At 38.5% G+C, this 26,085-nt stretch overlaps 1 protein-coding gene across 1 annotated transcript in view; it reads right to left on the minus strand.

Moving 5' to 3' along the window:
* Positions 1–14,846: 14,846 nt before the first annotated feature.
* WDR43 (WD repeat domain 43) overlaps positions 14,847–26,085 on the minus strand; it is a 47,615-nt gene continuing 36,376 nt past the window's right edge. The window contains exons 12-18 of the mRNA XM_058551522.1: positions 25,359–25,445; positions 23,459–23,490; positions 22,352–22,415; positions 19,541–19,654; positions 18,945–19,014; positions 16,581–16,630; positions 14,847–16,479 (exon numbers count right to left, since the gene is read on the minus strand). Coding sequence (XP_058407505.1) covers positions 16,285–16,479; positions 16,581–16,630; positions 18,945–19,014; positions 19,541–19,654; positions 22,352–22,415; positions 23,459–23,490; positions 25,359–25,445 — 612 coding nt within the window. The 3' untranslated portion in view covers positions 14,847–16,284. The remainder of the gene's footprint in view (positions 16,480–16,580; positions 16,631–18,944; positions 19,015–19,540; positions 19,655–22,351; positions 22,416–23,458; positions 23,491–25,358; positions 25,446–26,085) is intronic.

Raw genomic sequence — 26,085 nt, forward strand, 5'->3', positions numbered from 1 at the left:
ATTTTTTACTCAACACCTGTGTAGTGCTGCTCGCTGGACACATTACAAACTTTATTTCATCTTCACAGCTACCCTCTGAGTTGCTCTTGTCTTCATTTTGTGGATGAGGAAATGGACACTGGGAGAAGGTGAGTGGCTTGCCAAAGGTCACAGAGTAAGTGCTAGAGTCTGGGTCCTCACACTGGAAGTCCTCACACTGGAAGCCTGTGCTATACTCCATTTCTCTATAGGAAAAGGCACGCTAGGTGAGCAACAGCCGCCTCTGATAGGGCCAGTGTAGAGCAGTTCATGATAAGAGCTACAGAGCTTTAATTTGTACACTTTTTTAGCAGAGTGGCCTATCTGGTTTTTTTTTTTGCTTTTGAACTTTAAAAGATCCAAATTAATAAACAGTCCAGACTTGGACAAATTTTTTGAAATCTGAAAATCCATAAATCCATCTGTCTCTGCCCAAACAATGTATTTGATGACAAGCCCCTTGGGGGCCTAAAAATGCAATGTCAAATATGCTGCTTTTCTTTTCTCTATCTCTTTTTTTTTTTTCTTTTTCTGTTTTGGTTAAATACAATTCTTCCTCTTGCAAACTTTTGCATTTGCAGAGTTGTAGACTTTATGGTCTTCTTTCACACATGAAATTTCTCAAGTCCAGAGTCTTGCCAATGTTTCTGAAATGCAGTAGGCTCTCCTGTGAAACTCCTGAGCTGTCATAATGCAGATGAAAAATGGGCACTATTTCCCCTGCGTTCTTCGGGAGTAGGCAGTCATTATAAACCATCATCATGGCAGGGATAGTATAGTCCTATTTTTGTATTTATAGGCACATATGCACATAGAAAAGTCTAGAAGGATATATGCCAAAACATTATTTCTGCTTACTTCAGGATGGAGGGGATTATGCATGATTTTTACTTCAATTAGTATTTCAAGGTTTTCTACTATGAACATAGATTATTTATATGCATTTTTAAATTACTATAATAAAGACTATGCAGCCACATAAAAAAGCTCAATAGTCAAAAGTTAAATGAGACTTCTCTTTCTGACATGATGGAATAACATATACTGGATTTACCCTCCCACAATAAACAATTAGAAAACTGGACAAAATAAACGAAACAATTATTTTCAGACGCGGACAACAGGCAGCACCATGATTTCTGAAAGAAAGGAAACAGATGCAGTGAGTCCTTCAGGAGTCCTAGCTTTCTCCTTGGAGGCACACTCCAGACCACCGAGCAGGGAAGAGGAACCCCAACCCAGCTGTGTTGAAAAGACAGAGATCAGGGTTCAGAGAAGATGAGGAAGCTGGAAGTTGCAGGACAGAGTTCTGGTGAAGAGAGAGGTAGACAGAAAAATGGCTCCAAAAAAATCTGCCTTGGAATCCCTTTGAGTCTTTACTGAATACCAAGAAGCTCATGGGCAGAGTGAAATTCCAGGAGGTCAGACAAAGAGCTACCAAGAAACAGTGAACTGAATGGTTCCCAGAGCTTACACAGCATTTATGTTCCAAGCAGCCAGAAAGGAGAGTCTTTGTGGATAACTCAGGGCATTCACCAGGGAACTCAGCAGAGCCATGCATACTGTGATGTACATGGCAAATCCTAGGGCCATCACTAAAGAAACAAACCAAAGAAGTAGAGCAAATAGGCCAATTGGGAAGATAAAGTAGAATTTTTAAAATATTCAACCAAAAGTCCCCAAAAAAAGAAGAAAATAGGGAACAAAGAACAGATGAAACAAATAGAAAACAAACAGCAAAAATCCCAATCATATTGATAATACATTAAATGTAAAGGGTTAAACATTCAAATTACAAGGAAGAGAGAGTCAGACTGGGTAAAAACAAGACCCAATTACATGCTGCTTACAAGGAAAAAACTTTAAAATTAAAAACACAGATAGGTTAAAAGTAAAAGGATGGAAAAAGATATATCATACAATAAGCATACCATTAGCAAACAATAAGCATAAGATAACTGGAGTGGCTAATTTAATATCAGATGAAGTAGACATTAGGACAAGAGATTACCAGGTATAAAGAGAGACATTTCACAATGATAAAGAGGTCAACTCATCAAGAAGATATAACAGTCTTAAACATGTATGCACCCAATAACGAAGTTTAATATACATGCAGTAAAAACTGGCAGAACTGAAGGAAAAATAGACAAATTCACACTTATAGTTGAATACTTCAATAGATTTCTTTTGATAATTGATAAGTAGACACAAAAAGTAGAAAACCTAGGGGCCAGCCCGGTGGCGCAAGCGGTTAAGTGCGCGCGCTCCGCTGCGGCGGCCCGGGGTTCGCTGGTTCGGATCCCGGGCGCGCACAGACGCACTGCTTGGTAAGCCATGCTGTGGCGGCGTCCCATGTAAAGTGGAGGAAGATAGGCACAGATGTTAGCCCAGGGCCGTCTTCCTCAGCAAAAAAAGAGGAGGATTGGCGGATGTTAGCTCAGGGCTGATCTCCTCACAAAAAAAAAAAAAAAAAAAAAAAAAAAAAGTAGAAAACCTGAATAACACTATCAAACAATTTGACCTAATTGATATTTGTAGAACACCCCAGCCAACAATAGCAGATACACATTCTTTTCAAGTGCATAAGAAACATTCATCAAGATAGATCATACACTGGGCCATAAGTCTCAATAAATATAAAGAATTAAGTCATACAGAGGATGTTCTCTTACCACAACAGAATTAAGTTAGAAATTAATAACAGAAAGATCTTTGAAAATCCCCAAATGTTTGGAAATTAAAAATCACACTTCTAAATAATCCAGGAGCCAAAGGAGAACTCACAAGAGAAATTAGGGAATATTTTGAATTGAATGAAAATGAAAACATGGCATATCAAAATTTGTGGGGTACTGCTAAAGCAGTTCTTAGAGGGAAAGTTTAGCTTTCAGTTCTACACTGGAAACAACCCAAATCTCCAACAACAGAAGGAATAAACAAATTGTGGCATATCCATACAATAGAATACCACTTAGCAATAAATAGAACAAACTATAGACATGTGCAACAACATCAATGAATCTCAAAAACATTATGTTGAGTCTCCTTCATTGGAAACTCACAATCAGAAGAGTACATATATATGATTTTTTTTATATGAAGTTCTTGGAAAGATATCTATTCCATAGTGACAGAAAGCATACCAGTTGTTGCCTCAGACTTCTGGGGAGGGGGGACATTTGGGATTAGCTAGGAAGATGCACAAAGGAATGTTTTCGGGTGATGAAAATTTCCTATATCTGGATTGTGTAGTGGTTATATAGGTGTGAACATTTGTTGAAACCCATTGACTTGTACACTTAAAAAGTATGTTTTTATTGATTATAAATTATATCTCAATAAAGTTTTTTTTTTAACTAGCATCACTAATAGGGGGAAAATGTGCCATTATTTCGCCTCCTGATGAGTTGCAATATGAAATATACAGCATCACCTTTGATCTTCTGTCAAAACTGTTAAGCCTAAATCTTATCAAGCCCTAAGATCTGTGCTATTCCATATCATAGCCACTAGCCACATGTGACTATTTAAATGTAAATTAATGAAAAGTAAAAATTTAAAATTCAGTAACTGGGTGACACTGGCTACACTTTAAGGGCCACGTGTGGCTACTGAATACCATATTGGACATCACAGAGAACACTTCCATCATCACAGAAAGTTCTATTGGCTAGTGCTGAGATATAACTTCCAGATTACAGAAAGCACAGGGGATGGAGGAGTGAGTTAAACCCACAATAGGGAAACAATCAAATCCAGCCCATGGCTCTTCCTACAAAACAACTGGCCTGGTCTCTTCAATGTGTCAATGTCAGAGAAAAAACTAAGGCGGGGAGAGGGGAAAATACTGTTTTAGAGCAAAAGTAACTAAAGAAGACTTAACAACCAAATCCAATGAGTGAAACTAGACTGGATCCTGGTTTGAAAAGAGCCAGCTATAAAAGACGTTTTGGGGACAATTGGGAAAAACTGAATATGAACTAGATATTAGACGGTATTAGGGAATTACTGTTTGATTTTTTGGTGTCATATTGGTATTGTGGTTATGTAGGAGGTCATAATTTTTAGGAACTTCACACTGAAGTATTTAGGAGTAAAGTGTCATGATATCTCCAATTTACTTTCTAAAAGATCAGCAAAAATAAATAGATGCACTGGTCATTGCAGTATCTTTTGAAATGGTGCAAAACAGAAAGTTATGTAAATTTCTATCAGCAGGGGACTAGATAAGTAATATATGTCCATGTATATGCATAGAGAGAGACAGGGAGACACTATCTAGCAGGTGAAATGAATCAACTTAGATACATGTTTCAACAAAGATAAATCTTAAAAACAACTTCGAAAAAGCAAGTTGCAAAAGGATACATGTAGTGTGATACTACGTAAAAGTCTTAAGAACACAAAATAATAGTATCCACTGTGGATTCAGATAGATAAATATGTATAATTTTAAAACCTGGATGGGATGATTCAAACCAACTTAAAGACAGAGGGTTCTCCCGGGAAGGAGGGAGGGAAATGGGATGGGAAAGTATTCAACCATATCTGTAACATTATATTTCTTTAAGGAAAAATAAATGTAAATGTGTCAAATATGGGCAGTGTTCATGTACTTCTCTATATTATTCTGTGTATTTCTTTTGTATGCTTGAAATGTTTGTAACATTTTAAAAAAATAGAGAAAAATAAATAAATATATGTATACAAATGTAGATAAAGCAAAATATAGCAAAACATTCACAATGGTTTAATCTAAGTGATGTGCATACAGATAATTATACTAGTCTTTTCACTTTTCTGTATATTTGAAATTTTCGTAAGTGAAGAAAAGAAGTAAAAAAAAAAAAAATTCTTACCCCCCCCCCCCCCACTATCATTGACATAATGTAAAATTATAGTTTTCATGGACAAAGTCTCTGGGGTAAATTAATGCAGTTGGTGTATGGTGTGTGTGATTTTTCTCTGAATTTGGCTTTATTATTATTACTTCACTTTTGAAGGAAACGCAGAAAGAGCAACATCTTTCAAGCTTCCTATACATAAGGACTGTTCCAGACTAAGAGCTGCTGCTGCTTTCCCTGTTGGCTGGGCGTTTTGTCAGGTTGGTGTTTGTAGTCCAGTGGGGGTCTGCCTGTGTCCAGGAAGAGAACAGGTAGACCAGCTGTCTGCTCGGAGGGCACTGCCTGAATCTGTGCATCTGGAAGGGGCAGCCCATCTCCTGAAGATGCAATTTCTTCTAAATCGGGACTCATTCTGGGTCCCTCTCACGATGTGTGTTGCTGGGCTGGAGACGTTAGGGCTCTGCTTTGGGACCCGGACACCAGAAAAGAGAGAGAGCTGGAAGCACCTCAGAGTTTCCCTGGGCCAACCCCAGAAGGTGGGGTACAGAAAACACACCCCCACCTGCCATGGGAGTTTACACAGGTTGAGGTCACAACTAGCAGCTTTTCCTCAAGAGGCCCAGTCTGTATGCAACAAGAAGAAATTTGCACAAAGCAAGGCTGGCACCTAGTGTTTGTTTTTTATATTGATGTTGTCCTTCTAACCTGAGAAAGTAACTAGGGCAATCTGGATAGGCCTGGTGAGGATGAGAGAAAATGTGGTGACAGTATCCTGGTTCTAAGCACACCAACTAAATTCAGCAAACTCAATGAGAGCAATAAGCAACACACACATGAGCTCTCAACTCCAAACGTGGAATGTCCAGTGACCATTTGGGGATAACTGAGAAAAATTTGCCGTATCTCTGTTCATCAAAACTCATTTTGGTTTCTTAAAATTAGTCTCCCACACATAACTGAATCAGGGACCTCTAAGTGCTGGAGTTGCGAGCTTCTAGAAGACACCTATTCGCCACTCACTTTAATCATTTTTGCTTCCCAGAAGGCCCTCCCTCAAGGCTTGGGTCAATGTACTCAAGTCCTCTAATCGTTCTGATCCCTGGCTGGGAACAGATCAATCTCTCCTTTCTCACGGCTTCCACAGCACTCCACTTATAAAAGTATATGACATTTACTTCATTCTACCTTGTATTCTAATTAGTCGCTTAACTGTATCTCCCTATTCATCCCCATCCCTAAATTATAAGTGCCGTTGTCCCAAACCCAGGGACAATCCAGTGCTGTGTGTCAAATGCAGTCAACTGTGTGCAATGCACTGAGCACCCAGCTGTGAGAGAAGAGGTAAAAAATATCCTTCCCACTGAAGAGATTCCCACCTATGCAGACCCCCAGTGCTTCCCCTATCCTATTGAAGTCCTACATAAACACACAAAACCATTCATTCATGAGGTAAGAGCTTGGTAAATACAATGTGTTAGAGTCTTACCTACTTTGCCTAAACTGGGATGTTCAGCTACACACACTCTTAAAGGAGCAACTAGGTGATTACTTCCAATGTAATTACCCCAGCCTGAGGTGGCAGAAGCAAGAGCCATCGTTTTTTTTAAATTTTTTAAAAAATCATATTATGTTCCTATCAAATGAGAAAAGTAATGTTTTAATGTTGTAATATTCCATGATGAAATCAATTCTCTTAATCTACTGGTTTATCTCAAACCCAATCAAAATTCCCATTGGATTTATTTTTAACTTGGGGGAAAAATTTGAAAAGTTCATCTGTAACCTGTTACAGCCACATTGCTGGGCAATTTGACAGGATCTACTAAAATTTAAAGTACACATATCCTGTGACCTAGAATTTTCCTTTTCAATAGCCACCCTAGGAAGATCCTGGCACATGTGCACAAGAAGCACGGACAAGGTCACCACAACATTCCTTATTTTTCTGAGAAACTGGAAACAACCTCAATGTCTATCAATCAGGGAATGGTTCAACAGCCTAAAACCACAGCAGTGGTTCTCAGAAGTGAGTGTGCTCACAGAACGGCAGCATCAATGCCATCTGGGAATTTGTTAGAAATGCAGGTTCCCTGGCCCCACCCTGACTCAGAAACTCCAGGGCGGGGCCCAGCAATCTGCTTTAACCAGTCCTCCAGCCGACTTGGACACAGTTTAAAAGAATGAGGTAGTTCTATATTACTAACTCGGAAAGTCCTCCAAGATATATTGGGTAATAAAAAGCAAATTCAAGTTGCAGAATGTTGCACACAGTATTCCATTCACCTGGGAAAAAAGAAACTACTTATTTTCTGATAGCACATCTATATTTATGCAAATGAACAGAAAAAGACTTGGAGGAATCCAAACTCTAAAGTAACACAGTTACCACTCCATATATAACCACCACAAGCAGGAAGGGGATCAGAAGTGGTGGGCAAAGTTAGTTTAGCCTTATATGTAATGTTTTCACCCTTTTTTACAAGAACACATTTCTATATTACTTGTCTAATTAAAATTTATTTTTTAATGAGGTCCCTAGACTAAACAAATTCATAGACAAAAAGAAGAATGGTGGTTGCCAGGGAGAGGGGGGAGGGGGAAGTGAGGAGTTGGTGTTTAATGGGGACAGACTTTAAATTCGACAGGATGAAAGAGTTCTGGAGATGGATGGTGGTCATGGCTGCACATGGCTGCACATGTGAATGTACTAAATGGCACTGAACCGTACACTTAAAAAAATGGTTAAAATGGTAAATTTTATATCATGTATATTTTACCTCAACTTAAAAATTAAAAAATGTATTTTTTTAAATGCTTAAGCTATCTGTAAGGTAGACAGTAACACAGCTCACAATGAACCCAGCTCTGGGGAGGAAGACTGCTGTCTTCACAGGGGTGGGCTCGCAGGAGTCATCAGTGTGGTGTGACACCGCCCCCGGGCATGGATGACTGGACATGGTGGACACCTGAAACAGGATGCACCCAGGAACGGGCAATTTGGACTGGCTCAGGCTCCTAGCAGAACACACATGACAGACTCAGAGTATCTGAGGAGAGTTTCATAGAGAGACTACTTACAAAGGTGTGAGTAGAGTTCAGGAAACCAACAGGGTGGGTGAAGGACTCTGGGACAGATAAGAAAGGAAGGCAACCTTTAAACGGGAGCCACAAAAGAACAAAGGGAGAGAATTGCTCCTGGACTCCAGCTAGAGTTAAGGCACAGGAGGAAGAAAGCAGCAACCTCCGCCAAACCACAGCCCAGGAGAGAGCTCACCAGGGGAATAAACACTCTGACCTCCTCACCTCCCACCCTCCAATCTCCTGCCAGTACCACCCACTGGCTGATCCCAACCAAAAGCCACGAAAGGGAGCTGGGCTGATGCAGTTTGTAAAATTCAACCTCCGAGGGCACAGAGCAGATGGAGAAAAGCAGGAAAGTGGACCTGAAGAGGCAAAGAATATCCAGCTCTCCTGAGAATCAGCAACATCATAAACTCGGGGACTGTAAAGCAGCCAAAGGCCAGGGAAAGAGAGAACTATTATCAGGCAGCAGAGGGCAGCAGATAATGGACCACAAGAAGGCCCTAACGGTTCTTCCCCCTCCCACTTGTAATTCCTTCCTGAGGCCTAGCTGTTTCTGCCTGTGTACTGAGATTCTTCGAAATTGTAATGCATTTGTTTTGCTTAAGACGCCTCTAATAAGTTTCTGTTTCTCACAACCAAAGAATCTTTACTTAATAATATGGAAGAACGAAAAGGCAAAAAAATATTTAGGAAAATATTTCAAAGAAGTATAAGGATATCAGCAATAAAAATGAATTACAAAGCTACAGTAGTTAAAACTAATGCACTGGCAAAAGAAAAGAGATCAATGGAATGGATAGCAAATAAACAGATCTACCACATGACAAATGTCTATGGGACAGAAAAAGAGCGGGCTGCTGTAACAAATTACCATAGACTGGGTGGCTCAGACAACAAACATTTATTTCTCACAGTTCTGAAGGCTGAGAAGGCCAAGATCAAGGCGCCGGCAGATCTGGTACCTGGTGAGAACCTGCTTCCTGGTTTGCAGATGGCCGTCTTCTCGTATCCTCACGTCAGAGAGCAGAAAGGAAGAAAGCTCTCGTGTCCCTTCTTATGAGGGCACTAAGCCCATCATGAGGGCTCCACTCTCACGACTTAATTACCTCCCAGGACCCCATCTTCAAATACCATCACCGTGGGCGTTAGGGTTTTGAGATATGACTTTTGGGGAGACACAAAATCAGTCCATAACAAACAGTGTGCAGAAAACTAGTGTGTGTGTGTGAACCCTAAGTTAGAGCCTCATCTCTCAGATACACCAAAAAGAATTTCATACAGATTAGAGAAGCAGCTTTCAAATGTCTTACCCACAGAAACACATCCCACATTGCAACCTAGTATATATATGCCCCTCTAAAACAATTACTCTTAACTACATGCAGCACATTGATATTTTCTATTAATGACCTTTTCTACTTTGAAAAAAGGTGGTTGCAACCTACTTTATTTCACACTGCACTGATAAATCACAACCAGTTACTACAGAGATAAATGTTAAAAAAAAGGTAAAGATACAAAACAACTACAACAAAATACAAGTATCTTCCTAGGGGGAAGTTTTTTAAGCTTAAAGAAAACTACAGAGGAAAATAGCATCATGAAAAAACTGAAAAGGCAAATTGGGGAAATATTTGCTGTGTATGTTTGGTAAGGGATGAATATCTTTACTATATAAAAAGCCTTTACAGGTAAATAAAACAATCGCTTTAAGCATGGACAAGGACCTGAGCCCACAAACACTAAAGAAATACAAGAGGCAGTGAAAAAAGGCGAACTGAGGTTCACAATGAAATGGAAACACAAGCACTGCCTGTAGGGCTGAAAGTCAATGCCACCTTTCTGGAAAAGGATTTTGGCAAATTTTCTAAATCTGAAGAGAACAGAATATTCGCGTATTTTATTGAGTAATGCTACTCCTAGAAATATCTCATAAGGATACATTTAAAGAAAAATACAAAATGTGAGTAAGAACATACACTGTAGCATTACTTGTAACAAACTGTAACAGGAGAATGTTTCAAGTATAACATGGGAGGAATACTAAAAACCACAAGCATTGTTATTTCAAAGGGTAATTAATGATTTAATAAGTGACAAAGGATAAAATGAATACATATTATGATTCCAATTCCATAAGAAAAATGTGTGCACTCATGCAAAGAGAAAAAGATTAAAAGGAGATATACTGTAATATTATAAATGGTTATCTCTGTTAATATGATTTTATTTCCCTTATTTTTTGGTATTTTCCAAAATTTACTTAATGAATATCATTACTTTTAAAACAATAGATTTAAAAAATACATTAAAGAAAAGGAAAAAGATTTAAGTTCACTTTTTCACCTGTGGAAAAGCAGGGACTATGTTTACCTATAAGGCTCTTTTGAATTTCTTGAGACAAAAAGGAGTTTCCCTTAGAACTTGTGCCCCACCGTCCCTTCCCATATTGGAAAACTGTCTAACAATTAATTGTTCTGAAAACAATCTTTGCCAGGTGCTGCACATTGGTGTTCAGTGTCCCCACAGACACTGTTCCATTTGGTTATCACAGCATCCTTGCGACAGACAGCGTTGTTACTCTCCTGCCAGACCAAAAAAAGAAATTAAGTAGATTTATCATTGCCATGCTGGAGTGTGGACCCAGAATTAGAACTTCTGGCCCTAAATTTGGTCTCTCCACAATACACTGATTGTGCTCATGTTTGCCTTCTTTCATTTCCTGGACCTGATCCTATCATAAACATCACCAATTTAGAGACTTTGCCAATTGCACAACCATGTAAATATACTTAATGCCACAGAACTGTACACTTAAAAATGGTACATCTTCTGTATATTTTACCACAATTTAAAAAAAAGTGGCGGGAGGTGGACTTTGCCAGGTTGAGAATAACAAAGCCAAAGTATGCCTGAAAATACCAAGTTTGTTTCTTAAGTGTAACCATATTGCGATGGTACCCACCGTCAGGAGCAAGCTCTCCGCTAAATTATGAGAACACATCCTAACCAGCTGTCCTAAGTGGGTGCCTGAGGAGATCCAACATACCGACATTCCAACCACAGTTAACTGTCCTGTTGAAAGGAGGATACAAGTGAGAGCACCCAGAGCAAGCTATCAAGACCATCTAATTCATTTCTTGTTCCAATTCCAGACTTCAGGTCAAAGACAATCTTCCAATTATAAAACCGGTTTACTGTGTGACTTTCTTATGCAGAGAGAAGACATGTCACCACCCAACATGAACACTCTTGCTCCACCTGAGGGACGTATTTCTCATTCTAAATAAATACACCATTTAAATACCAATTAAATACCAATTACTTTCTTATGCAGAGAGAAGACATGTCACCACCCAACATGAACACTCTTGCTCCACCTGAGGGACGTATTTCTCATTCTAAATAAATACACCATTTAAATACCAATTTTTCTTGGAAGCCTGGTTAATGATTTGACTATATGAAATTGCATCGATTCTAGGAACAAGGACAAAATTAAGTTTCTGAACCTGCAAAGCTTTGGCCCAGCTTTGGAACATCATGACCACATAGGTCCAGCTAAGGCAGCTGCCAAGTTGTCTGTGACTTCAGTGACTGCATCACCAGGCAACCACACTCCTTCCCCTCTTTCAAACTAGAACAAATTAATCTACAACAGGGCCAAGTGCAAACCTATAACAACATGCTTTCATACCTATTTATTTCCATTAGGAAATTCTTTTTAAAACACTGGCATCCAAAAAGCATATTTCCTCCCCCCTTTGAGCCATTATTACCTAGAAAGAATACGCCAGGCAATTTTTAAACTGGTGATTTTCACCTTTTGGATTTTTCATGACATTCCTTACCTCTTCAAGTATATTTATAATCACCCCGTTCTTCTCAGAGCTATTTTCATATTAAAAATTACCCATACGAAAAGAAAAGCCATTATAGGGCCAGCCCCGTGGCTTAGCGGTTAAGTGCGTGTGCTCCGCTGCTGGCAGCCTGGGTTCAGATCCCAGGCGCGCACCGACGCACCGCTTCTCCAGCCATGCTGAGGCCGCATCCCACATACAGCAACTAGAAGGATGTGCAGCTATGACATACAACTATCTACTGGGGCTTTCGGGGGAAAAATAAAATAAAAGAATCCATTCTAGTACTGATGAGTACTGTCAATCTAGTTTGCTCACACCAAGTCAGCCAGCACTGTATAGAAGAATGAGCACCATCGATCCCATGATTTCTCCCACATTGCTTCCTGTTTGAACGATGCCTGCTAATCCGTTTACACTGCTGTGGCCTTTCATCCTGCCATAATGGGTTGGCACAAGGGGCAGTGCTGAAGTGCCACAAAGGTGAAGACCACTACACTGGATTAAAAGAAAAACAACTTTTATGCCTGAGTTGCCTTCAAAGAAGGGATCAACAAATGGTCAATATGAAGGGAATCATAAAAACCATTGCAGCCTGGGAGGATTCCCCAGTAATATCAATTACAGTTGAAAGAAATCATGGCTGAAGGATGTCATGAATTCAGATTTGAAGAGAATGGAAGACTAAACATCAATTCCTCCTACCTCATCACCACTCTCTCTCGGTGTCCCTTGGGGTTTCTCTTCTCTCTTACTCCAATGCTAGAGTGCCAGGCCTGGGTGCTTTTCCTATGTGCATTTACTCCCATGGGAAGCTCACCCAGTCTTGTGGCTTTACTGTCACATACAGGTCAATCCCAAAGCTCTACCTCCATCTCGACCACTCCCCACAAGTTAACTGGGTATGTATTTGCATTCCCAATAAATATCTGTAACTCAACATTTCCAAAACTCAATTCCTGATCTCCCTTCCCAAACCTCCACCACCCACAGCATCCTCCAGGTGCTCTAGCAAAAAACACTTGGGAGTCCTAGGTGACTCCTCCATGTCTCACAATTTACAGGAAATCCCATTAGCTCTAACTTCAAAACAATCCCAGAAACCAACCAAACTCCATTACTACCCCCTTGGTCTAAGTCACCGCTATCTCTCACTTGGATTACTACAAAAGCATCCCACTGGCTTCTGCCTATTAGGATACAGTTCTGCAATTTCTCAACACAGCACCAGGGTGATACTAAATTCTCAACACAGAAGCCAGACCACATCACTCCTCTGCTCCAACACTGCAACTCCCTGTTTCACTCAGAGCCTAAACCAGTCCCTACAATGGCCAACACAACCTGACTGCTCAGTACCTCTCTGCTAATCTCTCTCCCCTTCTCACTCCGTTCAGGTGGCCTTTATCTCCTCTCAATGTTTCAACACATCAGACATGGGCTGGCCATAGGGCCTTTGCTCATGCTGTTTCCTCTGCTAGAACACTCATCCCCGGATCTCTACTTAGCTAACGCCCTCACTCCTCCTAGTCCATGTTCAAATCACACCTTCTCACTACAGCCTACCCCGATCATATATTTAACTCTGCAACCTGCACTACCCTACCCCAACTCCCAGTCTCCTTACTCCACTTTTTTTCCCCCATAGCAGTTACCATCTTTTAACATACTATACAGAATTTACTTACTCATTATGCATTGTTTATTGCCTGTATCTCTTTTGTTAGAATGTCAGCTCCTCAGGACAGGTTATCTTTTTTTTGCTTTTTTCAGTCACGTATAGACCAAGCAACTAAATAATCAATACTTGTTAAATGAATGTACAATGTTGAAAATTAACTCCCACAGGAATTGTTATAACAGCCTTATATAGCGTCAATGGACCAAATGTTCTCACTACCAAGATCCCATTTCTGACCCTCAAACACGCCTCTGCACTAAGGCTTCAAAAGTCCCAAAACTGAAGCCTGGACATCTACTTATGTCAAAACATACTAATACAGTCATGCACTGCATAATGACGTTTCAGTCAACAAAGGACCACATACACGGTACTGGTCCCATAAGATTAGTCTAGCTATGTAGTAGATGTTTATGTATACACATGGGTGTATAGATGGCTAAACCATCTAGGTTTGTGTAACTACACTCTACGATGTTCACACAAGGATGAAATCGCCTGATGACACACTTCTCAGCATGTATCCCATCACTAAACAAGGCATAACTTTATACTTATCTATACCCAAAGAATTTCTTACAAAATAATCTCAAATATCACTACCTATTTAGTATTCTTGCCAAAAACATCAAACCAGAATCTAATCATAAGGAAACAAGCAGACAAATCCAGACTGTAGGACATTCTGCAACACAGCTTAATTTATGTGGACTCAGATATCAAAATCATGAAACAGACACATACACAATGGGGAATATTCTGGAATAGAGCAATATGACAACCAAATACAATGTGTGATCCTTGATTTGATCACGAACGGAAGGTTAATTTTTCAAAATAAAAATTGGGAAGAAAAATTTATCTCAAAAAAGACAACACCACACAAAACTTTTTTGTCTGGATTAGGAGTGGAATAACCCAGTGAAATACCCTGACACTAGAAAATTCTCTTTGTAACAAGCTTAATTTAACTCTGCATTTGTCTAAACCAAAAAATAATTAGTAAGCAATTACTACACAGTTGTAGTCCTTTACTTCTTTAGGGAGAACCAGGTGCAGGGGAACTCTGACTCACAGACCTCAAAATGGGATCTAATAATGAGAACGTGCATCCTCCTGTCACCGCTGCCTTGAGCCGTGGAAGAACAACCCAGCCAAGGGGGACTACATCAAGAAACCACCACTAGATTAAGACAAAGCTCTTGGTTCTTCCACTTCCATACAAATTCTAGGTTACCCAGCAAGCCTGGAAAGCATTTACCTATTAATGCTAGTGGAATCAGATTGCTTTTTTGAAATCTTCCCACCACAAGGCCAGATGTGTGGCTATTCCTCTACATATACCACAAGACAAGCACTGGGTAAAGATGAATATTTATTCACTTTACAAAGAGAATGGTATTAAATTGCCATAAACAGCTCCAATTATAGACAAATATAACTGTACATTACACCAGCAGCTGGCTCAAACTTGCCTTGCCACGATGCTTATATGGCTCCAGCTCTATTAGTTGAGCACAGAATTCTCTGTTCTGCCACTGATGTTAAAAAGTCCCTCAGAGATAATGGTTTTGTGTTTTACATATTCACAGGTGGGAAAAATAAACCCCTCTCCCCAGCCCTTCCTTAGAGTTGAGCTTCCATTTGCATGTTCCCTAGAGAGCACTAAACAAATACTGGCTCATTCTTTAAAAAAAAGAAAAATCACTGATAATTTGAAAAGGCTTTTGTAGCACACCAAAATACCTATTTATACATACATAAAAAATCTTGAGTCAGATTTATAATTTTAAAGGTAACAGATGCCCTAACACTGCCAAAAGTGGGTAATGAAAAGGAAGGAAAACAGTAAATTACTGAATTATAAAAATATTTTCTTTGGAAAAAAATTCCAACGAGGTTATCCTTAATATCTAAAACCAAAGAGAAAAAATAAACAGTTGTTCTTTGATCCATTAGTAATGTAAATAAAAATGAACACCTCTTCAAAAGCAGCTATAACTGAATTTTTTAAAAAGTTGTAGGTAATGAGCACTTCTACATCTATACACTGATGATTCTTTACACGCAACTTGCAGTCAAGAAAAATCCTTAATATGGCTAATTCTTTAGTTTTTTAATTACCATAATTTTTTGTGTGCTTTAAAAAAATATTTCAAATGACAGCTTAAAAAATAAGTGGTCGTTTTTGGCAAGCACTCCAAATATTCAATCTGACTCAAATCAGATTACCACAGTTAATAGACAAGCTAGGGATACTGGTGATTTTATTTTTTTAATCACAATCATTTTTACTCCAGCTTTTAGTTATCCCCTTATATTTTATGAAAACGTACCAAATTAAAAATTTTTTCACTAGTGCTGCTTCTTATCTAGATTTGATGAAAGATACCAACCTGAGATAAGAGCTGACTCCTTCACAAAAGTCCAGTTCTTGAATCTCTATATGGGAAATGTCTTTATCTGCACTTTTGTCAATTCTTGGTGTAACCAATCATACTAGGGTATTATAAAAATATACCATATATTGGACACTCATGTCAGTACATAGCAGAAAATGTTATCTATTTACTGTGTAAAGTTTATTAACATTTGAATGAAACACTCTTATTTACACAGTTAAGTCTGGGGTGCTCAGGACAGCAAGGTGGTATGGGAGCCACCACCAGAAATTTGGAAATGTGCAACGGTCCTTGGCATCCTGTCACAGAGATAACCCTCCCCAGGAGAACTCGGCAGCACTGGGAAAGGTGAGCCAGAGTTTATATAATTCAATTGCCTTGTTTTTCTGTCTTCATTCTTCTTCACTTTCGTTTTCCAGATCTAAATCAGAATCTCCATTTAATTCTTTTTCACTTGCCACATCTCTGTCCTCACCATTTTCTTCATCTTTTTCTTCAGCATCCTCATCTTCCTCTTCATTCTCTTCATCAACATCCTCATCTTTTATACTTTCTTTCTCTTCCTCATCTTCCTCATCCCAATTATCCTAGTAGAAATATGAAGCAAGGAAAGCATTCATGAAGGCCCCATTCTTACAGAATACAAGGATCTAAAGGCAGATTTATTTAAGGGAAACAAATTACTCACATCAGAATCCTTATCTGCTATTTCATCATCAGACTCCTCTTCAGAAGATTCTGTAAGGGTTGGAAAAAGCCTAGCCTTAATTTTGTCATCAAAGCAAAGGGCACAGCCTTGAAAACTAAACAGAATCAGACTCCTGAATTTACTTTAGAAATACTATATTCAGCTATCATCCATCTGAAAAGTTACTTACAATATTCTTATCTGCAAAAAAGCCCATTTATTATATCATTCCATCAAGATCTCATTGAGCAGGATGAAGCAAGAAAACCTTAACAAAATCTCATCTCAAAAAACTAAGCTGAGGATGTGGAGAAGAGGGAACCCTTGTGCACTGCTGGTGGGAAAGTAAACTGGTACAGCCACTATGGAAAACAATACCAAGGTTTCTCAAAAAATTAAAAGTAGAATTACCATACGCTCCACCAATTTCACTTCTGGATATACACTAAAGGAAACGAAATCAGGATCTCAAAGAGATAACTCCATTCCATGTTCATGTAGCATTATTTACAACAGTCATGACACGGAAACAATCTAAATGTCCATCAACAGACAAACGGGTAAAGAAAATGTGGTGTATATATACATACATACATACACACACACACAATAGAATTAAGACCTGAATTCAGCCATAAAAAAAGTGAAATCCTGACATTTGCGACAACACAGATGGACCTTGAGGGCACTGTGCTAAGTGGAATAAGTCAGACAGAAAATGATAGATACTGTATGACCTCCACTTATATGTGGAATCTAAAAAGCCAAATTCATAGATACAGAGAACAGATTGGTGATTGCCAGAGGTGGGGGATGCCGGAGTGGGGGAAATGTGTGAAGGTCAAAACGTACAAGCTTCCAGTTATAAGATACATAAGTCCAGGGGATGCAGTGTACAGCATCTTGACCATAATTAACAATAATGTACGGTATATTTAAAAGTTGGTAAGAGTGTAGATCTTAAGTTCTCATCACAAGAAAACAAAATTGTATAAATACGTGTGGTGATGAATGTTAACATATGGTGGTGATCATTTTGAAATATATATACAGTGAATCACTATGTTGTACATCTAAAACAAATACAATGTTATATGTCAATTATATCTCAAAACTGAAAAAAACCTTCACAAAAAGTCTAATTAATTAATTCACGTATGCTTTTATGTCCTTCAGTTATGTTTTATAATTTTCTCTATAAAGGTTTTGTTTCATTTTTTAGGTGTATTTCTATTGGTACTTCATAGTTTTGACTGCTGCTACGAATGAGATCTTTTTTCCTAATACATTTTCTAACTGGGATATAAATTAGTCAACATACAACACATTACTGGGACATAATAATGCTAGCAATTCCTTTTTGCTGATCTTGGTACGCAGTTAACTTGCTTATTTGCATATCTCATTAGTAATGGTGTGACTCTAGAAGTCCAGTGTTCTAGAATTCATTTCTTTCATACAGTACTAGGCAAGATATCCAGAAGTAATAAAATGTACATTATTGTCCTAGTCCTGACTTTATGGGAATGCTTCTATGCTTCTAAACTTTATGTTTGATGTAGATTTACTAAGGAAATTCCCTTCAATTCCTAGCTTGCTTAGATTATCAAATAATGAGATACATGAAGACTGAAATTTATTAAATTCTTTTTCTGTATCTATTAAAATAATATATAGTGTTTCCCATTAATCTGTTAATATGGTGACTACATTAACAGATTTCTTGATGCTAAATCGCCTTACAATCTTTAAATAAATCCTACTTGGTAATGACATACTGTTTTACTTAAGCACTTCTATAATAATTTCCTACGTAGGATATTTGAGGATGGTCTAAAATGTTAGTTTCTTGACTATCCTTGCCTGGTTTTGACTCATAAAATGCCTAAATTGTTTGTAGATGACAAAAATGACTTTTTCCTTGAAAGACAGATAAAATTCACCTATAGAACTTCTGTGTCTGTAATCTTGTGAGGAAAAGTTTTGCTTAAGTCAATTTTAAAGCTATTGGCTTGCTCAAGGTTTTTCCTATTTCTTTTTATTTTCAAGTCAATTTTGGAACTGACTAAGAAATCACCTATATCATCTAGGTTTTGTAATGTATTGGCATAAAGTTTGTTCACAGTGTTATTCTATTTAAATCTCTTCCATATCTAATGCTGTTTTTTGTTACTGTATTATATCTGTAACTTCTCTTTTCTTATTTGATCATATTTTTGCTACAAGCTTGCCCATTTTTTTAGAGGTATGCCAAAGCATGATCTTCTTCACATTGATGTTTTTACCAAATAAGATAAGAGAGCCGAGTCAATGTAAAAAACTAAATGTTCCAACTTTAGACTCTACCCTTCCCCCAAGCTTTACCTTCTTCATACACCAATTTCGCCTTCTGTGCAGGACAAGTCGTTCCCTTTGTTTTTTCTGACGCTGTAACCTGAAAGACAATAAAGTGCTATTATGAAGGAGAGTATAAGTTTATCTCAAGTATCACAACCACCACCAACCCTCCCCAATAGAAAACTCACCCTCAATCACTATAATGGGTGACCTTAATAAAATGTAGATCAAATACAGGCAAAAAAACATATTCGTCAAATACAAGAGGAAAAGAATTACTCTGTAAAAGTTGAAAAAACCTTTTAAGGTGATCAGAGTTTCTTTCTGTGCCAAAATTTTTCAACTGTATAAATATCCTGTAACTTTTTGTTCATAGTACCACAATCATCCCAACTGTATTAATTGAAATATAATGGTGAGAGCCTTTGAGTAAAAGTTGAAATAGGCCAGCTAAGTTTACTTACTGTCAAATACATAATGCTTCCAAGTTAAAGACTAGATCCTGATTTACCAATTTCTTACTGAAATAGGGAGCTTTCAAAGTTCAGGTAAATGATCCTTATTTCTCTCTCCATTCCTAAAACATTCAAAAGTTTCAGCACAAAACAATTTGATTTACTTACTTGTGTGATTAGAAGGATAAGCTTTCCATGAAGGTGGGAGAGTTTCTGAAAAGTTTTTACTCTGCTTTCCATTAACTGATACAGTGTCCCCAGCTGGGGTACCAAGTCAGGCAACTAGGAAAAAAAAAATGATCATTTTATATTATTATGACACAATATAGATAACAAACACACAAATCATCCTCAGCTAAGTCTGAGTATTTAGCCACTGTACCACAAGCATTTGCTTGAACTTCCAGTGACAGTGGCTGGTTGTGACATGGCCTAGCAACATCTCAAACTTTCAGAGGCCTTCAATGCAAAAAGTAACGTATTTAAAAAAATGATACAAGGTCAGAAGGGGCAACTGCAAGGTAAAAAAACTGCAGGGTGGGACTTCTTTGTATTGATCACAATATTTCAGAGAAGGTCAACATAAAGCAGACACTAAATAAAAAATAACCCCACCACATATCTCTAGGCTAAAGGGAGCATTCCTCTGAAACTTACTGTCTGATAACATCACATTATCTACCTCTACCATAAAGCCCCAGCAAGCTAGGGGAAGCTTTTCACAGCTTTTAGAAACCAGCAGGACAGTGACAGAGCTACAAAGCTGACATTACAGTATTTCGAACATATACTCTGTTAATGAATTCTCTGAACCATGCTTAAGAAATTAAAGCAGGAAATTCTTTTACTTGTTCCTCTAGAGCCACAGAAAAAGGGACCTCACTCTTTGCCCTTTAAGTAGCTTTTACCTGCCCTGCTATCTCCGACATTTTACCATAAATAAGAGTGTTTCATTCAAATTTTATTTATTTATTTATTTTTCCCCCAAAGCCCCAGTAGATAGTTGTATGTCATAGCTGCACATCCTTCTAGTTGCTGTATGTGGGACGCGGCCTCAGCATGGCCGGAGAAGCGGTGCGTCTGTGCGCGCCCGGGATCCGAACCCGGGCCGCCAGGAGCGGAGCGCGCGCACTTAACCGCTAAGCCACGGGGCCGGCCCAAGAGTGTTTCATTCAAATGTTAAACTTTAAATAGTAAACAGACACAAAAATGAATAAAACGGGGGCCGGCCTGGTGGCGTAGCGGTGAAGTGCGCGTGCTCCGCTTCGGCGGCCTGGGGTTCGCAGGTTCAGATCCCGGGCGCACACTGATGCACCGCTTGTCAAGCCATGCTGTGGCGGCATCCCATATGAAAAATAGAGGAAGATGGGCACGGATGTTAGCCCAGGGCCAATCTCCCTCAGCAAAAAGAGGAGGATTGGCATTGGATGTTAGCTCAGGGCTAATACTCCTCACTAAAAAAAAAAAAAAAAAAAAAAAAAAAATGAATAAAACAAAGTTTAACATGATCGCACTTCAATTACTATCATCTCCTTTCTACTTCTCCCTATTCAGACTATAAGCACCAGGAAGATGGGGATCAGAGTACCCTGTACAATACCAAAGCCCCATGCCTAGCATAGTCCTTAGCTTAGAGAAGGTACTTAAAGATATCTGACAAGGAAGGAAGAAATAAAGGAAAGGCAGGAGGAAAAGCACTGTTTTCTGAGGAGAGAGAACTGCTGTAGGCTTGTCCTTCCTATACCATACTTCAAGGTCTGTTTTGCCATGACTTTGAATGTTACACAACTACTACTCCAGTACTTACACCTTAGGAGTTGATTCCAGAAGGGATTTCAATACAAGGCCTCCTAGGGCTCTCTTCACGTTTAAGCAAGTAGCTTAGGTCACAAAGTGAGTGTTGTGCTGTCTAGCAGCCAGAGTCCCAAGACCTGAAGCTTCGCGTATCCTTCCATGCCCATCATCCGGCCACTCTGCCACTCCACTCACCACTGCCCCCAATTCATTTCCCAAGATTCCCGCAAGCTGGGAAACCCAATATGCATTCTTACTGCTTCTTGTCTCTTCCCCCTTCTAACAGCCTGGCAGAGTTCTCCACGGACATACAAAGAACAAACTGCTGACTGCAAAGCAGGTTATCTAATAGTTTTCCCTACTTCCAACTACTGAAGGCAAAAGAAGCCTGAGACAGAGAACAAGGGACAGTGACAAGGCAGAAGCCTGGCTGAAACTGCGTTAGGAAAGGAAGAGATACAGTTTAAAGAGCAATTAAGAATATTTTTTAACTATCCACTATAATCTTTTAAGAAAAATCTACCTTAAGGTGCTAATCAAATAAAACAAAAATTAAATTGTATAATTTTATTTCTAACAAAATATAACTGACATAATGAATAATGACGTGGCAAAGAACTCAACTCATATTGTCACATATAAAATTGTTTTCTCTGGTATTACTTTAAGATTTTATGCTCCCTCCCTTCTGTTTGCATAAATCAAGAGCTGACAGCAGCCCCAGCAAAACATCAGGTAGTAAAGGTTTAACTTATGTCATTTTTATCACAAGCTACCTTTTATCCTCCTGGGATGAGGGAGGACAAACATGTTAGTGTGCATATACACAAACTTTAAAAATCTGCTAAGTTTTTAAGAGGGGAGGGGAGAGAGACATACAATTTAAAGGTAATTTTGCTGAACAGGTTCACATATAGAAAAACATATGAAGGCTAATATGTCAACATATAACTTTTCTCCAAGTTCTGCATAGCATATATGTCACTTTTAAAATCCATGAGACAAAAAGACCAATTTATAAAAGGCAACAACAGTGACATTATGAGGTTGCACCTGAAGAAAAACAAAATCTCTAAAAGCAGCAGCTGATGGCTAAATGACAGATGGAAAGGATGCTTTGGTTAAGCTATCAATTTATAATCCTCAAAGTCAAATTATTCAGCAACTGTAGCTGAAAAGACTTACTGTGGATAGATATGATGCATGGACTGTTAACACACATTTTAGCCACTGAACCATTAAAACAGCACTGAAAAAAAGGAAAAAAATCCAAGTAAATTAATGTACACAAATTCAAAGTTTAGAGTTACAAATTAGAAAAACCCACAAAGGTAAAGTGAAGATCTATAAATTGTGCTCTGTGAAAATGACTATAATAAATAAACCACTGTGAATCTGACAGTCCTTTCATTCTTTCACTGAGTCTATTTCAGATCTATGTAATATTCTAATCTCTTGGGGAGGGGAGGGGAAGGAGGATGGACTGAAAAACAGGACAAAAATCCCTTCCTCTAAAACAACTCAATTCGAGAATAAAACTCACGCTTTACTTCGTAATTAACTGATACGAGCGCAGTAAACTGGGCTCAACAGACTTTGCATTTTATGCTCATGCTGTTTGAGCCCATCATCTACTCACCATCAGGCACAAACAGCAAAAGATTTCCACACCAACATTAAAAAACATATATAGACCAAAAATGTGTAAGCTGGGCCTAACTAATGAATTCTTTAGCTTTCCTGTGTGAGCTCCAAAGGCTAATGGAGCCTATCAGGAAATAACTTAGAAAAGAAAAACTGTATATTGTAGACACTGATAATACTACACTAGAAGCTTTGGATCTTTAAGATATCAACTTCCTATTTAAATATTTAATCAGAAAATCACTAACAAAAAAGACCCACAAAATTTAGTCTTTTATAGAATATTTCCTTAAAGTGTCTTAGCAGCTACCTAATGGTTAGGCAAGTTCTATAAATGGCAATTTTACATATCATGATTAGGACCAAATCATTAAATAAGACTAATTCATTAAATGACCTGATAATAAAGCTGAAAAACCTACACAGGAGTTTTCTAAAAGAAAGAAAAAAACTGATAAAATCTTAGGAATAAGAATCATTCCACTTCAAATAAATGGGTAGAGTAATATTTGACACTTAAAGAGTTTTATTAGCTAGAATTTGGGGCTACCTACCATGTAATTTCATGCTGTCAGACATTGCTATTTTTAACAATCATCTCTAAAATATTTACAAATTCAAACAATTTAAGTCACCTAAACATCTTACCTATTAGGATGTCCTTGCAATCTCTTTGTAAGCTGAGGGGGAAAAAAACAGTATTAGCAAAAGCACTTCACAGGCAATCCCCATCCATTCCCAGGAACACACATCCACAGAACAAAGGAAAATAATGACTATATTAGGAAATCATTATTCCTAAATGATTCCTAAATTTCCTAATTCCTAAATGTTTAATCAATATAACATAATCTAGGAATACAGTCCCATAAGAGTAATTACCTGATAAAAATCTAGGCTAGGATTTATATGAATGAATGTCCAGAATAGGCAATCCATAGAGACCAAAAATAGATTAGTGGATACCAGAAACCGGGGGTAAGGGAGAATGGGGAGTGACTAATAGGTATGGGATTTCTTTTTCATGTGACAATTGCATAACCTGTGAACTACTAAAAAACACTGACCTGTACACTTTAAAAGAATAAATTTTATGGTGTGTGAATTATATTTCTATAAAAAAATACATAGAAAAAAATCTAGGTCAGGTAAATGTTGTTTGAGTAGGTAAGATTCTAAAACCATATGACCAGCTTTTCCAATATATGACACTGTTTTTCTAAATACAGAGGTTTCCCCTACCAGTAACAGTAAAGCAGCCCACATTAATACCAGAACTACTCTCACAAAATACTTCAGTACGTCAAACAAATGTATTCCAAGTATAACTTCTAATTACAAAGAACCTACTTTAATTTTAGGCCTATTTTACATTTTGTACTCATATTTTTAGGACAAGCTTTAGTCAAATTATGTACTTTTAAGAGACAAGATTTTCCTTTAGATTACTAATGAATTACAAATTATTTGAAGTGCACGTACGACACACCTCAGTTCACCACCTTCACTGGCACCCAAATGGCTCCAGCCCCTGGGGTTGTGTTGGAGTTATCCCTCAGTGCCACTACCATGCTGTCACTGACTATGCACAGGCCTTCTGTCCCCAGCACTCCTATTACCCTTTTCTCGTCTAGCCGCCATCTACTCCTTTCTTAAAACCCTTAAACAGAATTACTAAAACAAAGCCAGGGAGACCACTTGCCAGAAACCGTGCAAGTTATTCTTGCATAGGCCAAAGGCTGAACAACTACTAGATAATCTTAATGATCTCTCAAATTCCATATTGCCAGGCCTAGAGATTAACAGCTATTCTGCAATAAAGAAAATGAAAACGTACAAAAGTGGTTTCAGTGTTAGGTTACGGTACCTCGCAGGTCACAGTGAGAAAAACCAAAATGAGAATTTGGGGCTCTGTGTTGGGATTTCTTTTTTCTTTTTTTTAATTCTAGCACTTTTTGTTTTTTTGAGGAAGATTGGCTCTGGGCTAACATCTGTTGCCAATCTTCCTCTTTTTCTTTTTTTCACCCCAAAGCCCCAGTACATAGTTGTGTATCACGGCTGTAGAGTTGTAGCTCTTCTATGTGGGACACCACCTCAGCACAGCCTGATGAGCAATGAGTAGGTCCGCGTCCAGGATCCGAAGCAGCGAATCCTGGGCCGCCGAAGCGGAACGCGCGAACTTAACCGCTATGCCAGGAGGCCGGCCCGTGTTGGAATTTCTACAACCATCATCCCATGTAGATGACATCCTGCATATACAGCATTCAATGGTTCACTTTAAAATTCCCAATGCCTTTCAGATAAATAGAAACACACTTGCCCTTAGTAGAATAAAAGTAAAAATGCCAATGACATTCCCTTTCATTGCCTCAGGAATTCATCCATTTCACTTTTCTTTCCAAAGTATTTTAGGAGTTCCTCCTAGTTATCTATCATCCACTCTAAATACCCTGCTTGCCTACATACTACAAATCCATCTCTCTAAATACTGGATTTTATCTTTAATTCACAACATTAGGACCTTAAAATGAAAAGCATACTCAGTTACCTCTTGCAACAATGGAATAACAGCATGCAGGGGCATCCTTAACACAGTCCTCTTTATTAGGTTTAAATTCCTAGTTTGAAGTACTTTCTGTGAGAAAATAAAAGAAATATAAAGATAAGCATACTTAGAAGCTGAGGACACTACAGGAACACTGTCAGTAAAAATATTTTAAAAACCAAGGCCATCAACTACCAACTAAATTTTAGCAAATAAAGGTTGGAGGGACTGGACGAAGAATGTTATATTATGTCTTACGGCTATCAGACAAGTAGTCTTCAGGCATCAGGACATTTACTTCAATAAATGGTTCCTTCTCTACAAACTCTAAACTTTTAGGAACTAATTTTTGCATATAAAACAGAAAAGAACACCTCTAGAGATATTTAAATACAGATACATACTTTAAAGAAGTTCCCAAATCTTCATTTTATGAAATTAGAGACATAGCCACATAAGAGTAAACAAAACATACTAAAATCACACTTAGAAGGCAACAAACTGGGGGCCAGCCCTGTGGCGTAGCGGTTAAGTGCGCACGCTCCACTGCTGGCGGCCCAGGTTCAGATCCCGGGCGCGCACTGACACACCACTTGTCAGGCCATGATGTGGCGGTGTCCCACATAAAGTGGAGGAAGATGGGCACGGATGTCGGCTCAGGGCCAGTCTTCCTCAGCAAAAAGAGGACGATTGGCATGGATGTCAGCTCAGGGCTGACGTTCCTAACAAA

This window comes from Diceros bicornis, chromosome 12, assembly GCF_020826845.1.
Source record: "Diceros bicornis minor isolate mBicDic1 chromosome 12, mDicBic1.mat.cur, whole genome shotgun sequence".
Taxonomy (NCBI): domain Eukaryota; kingdom Metazoa; phylum Chordata; class Mammalia; order Perissodactyla; family Rhinocerotidae; genus Diceros; species Diceros bicornis.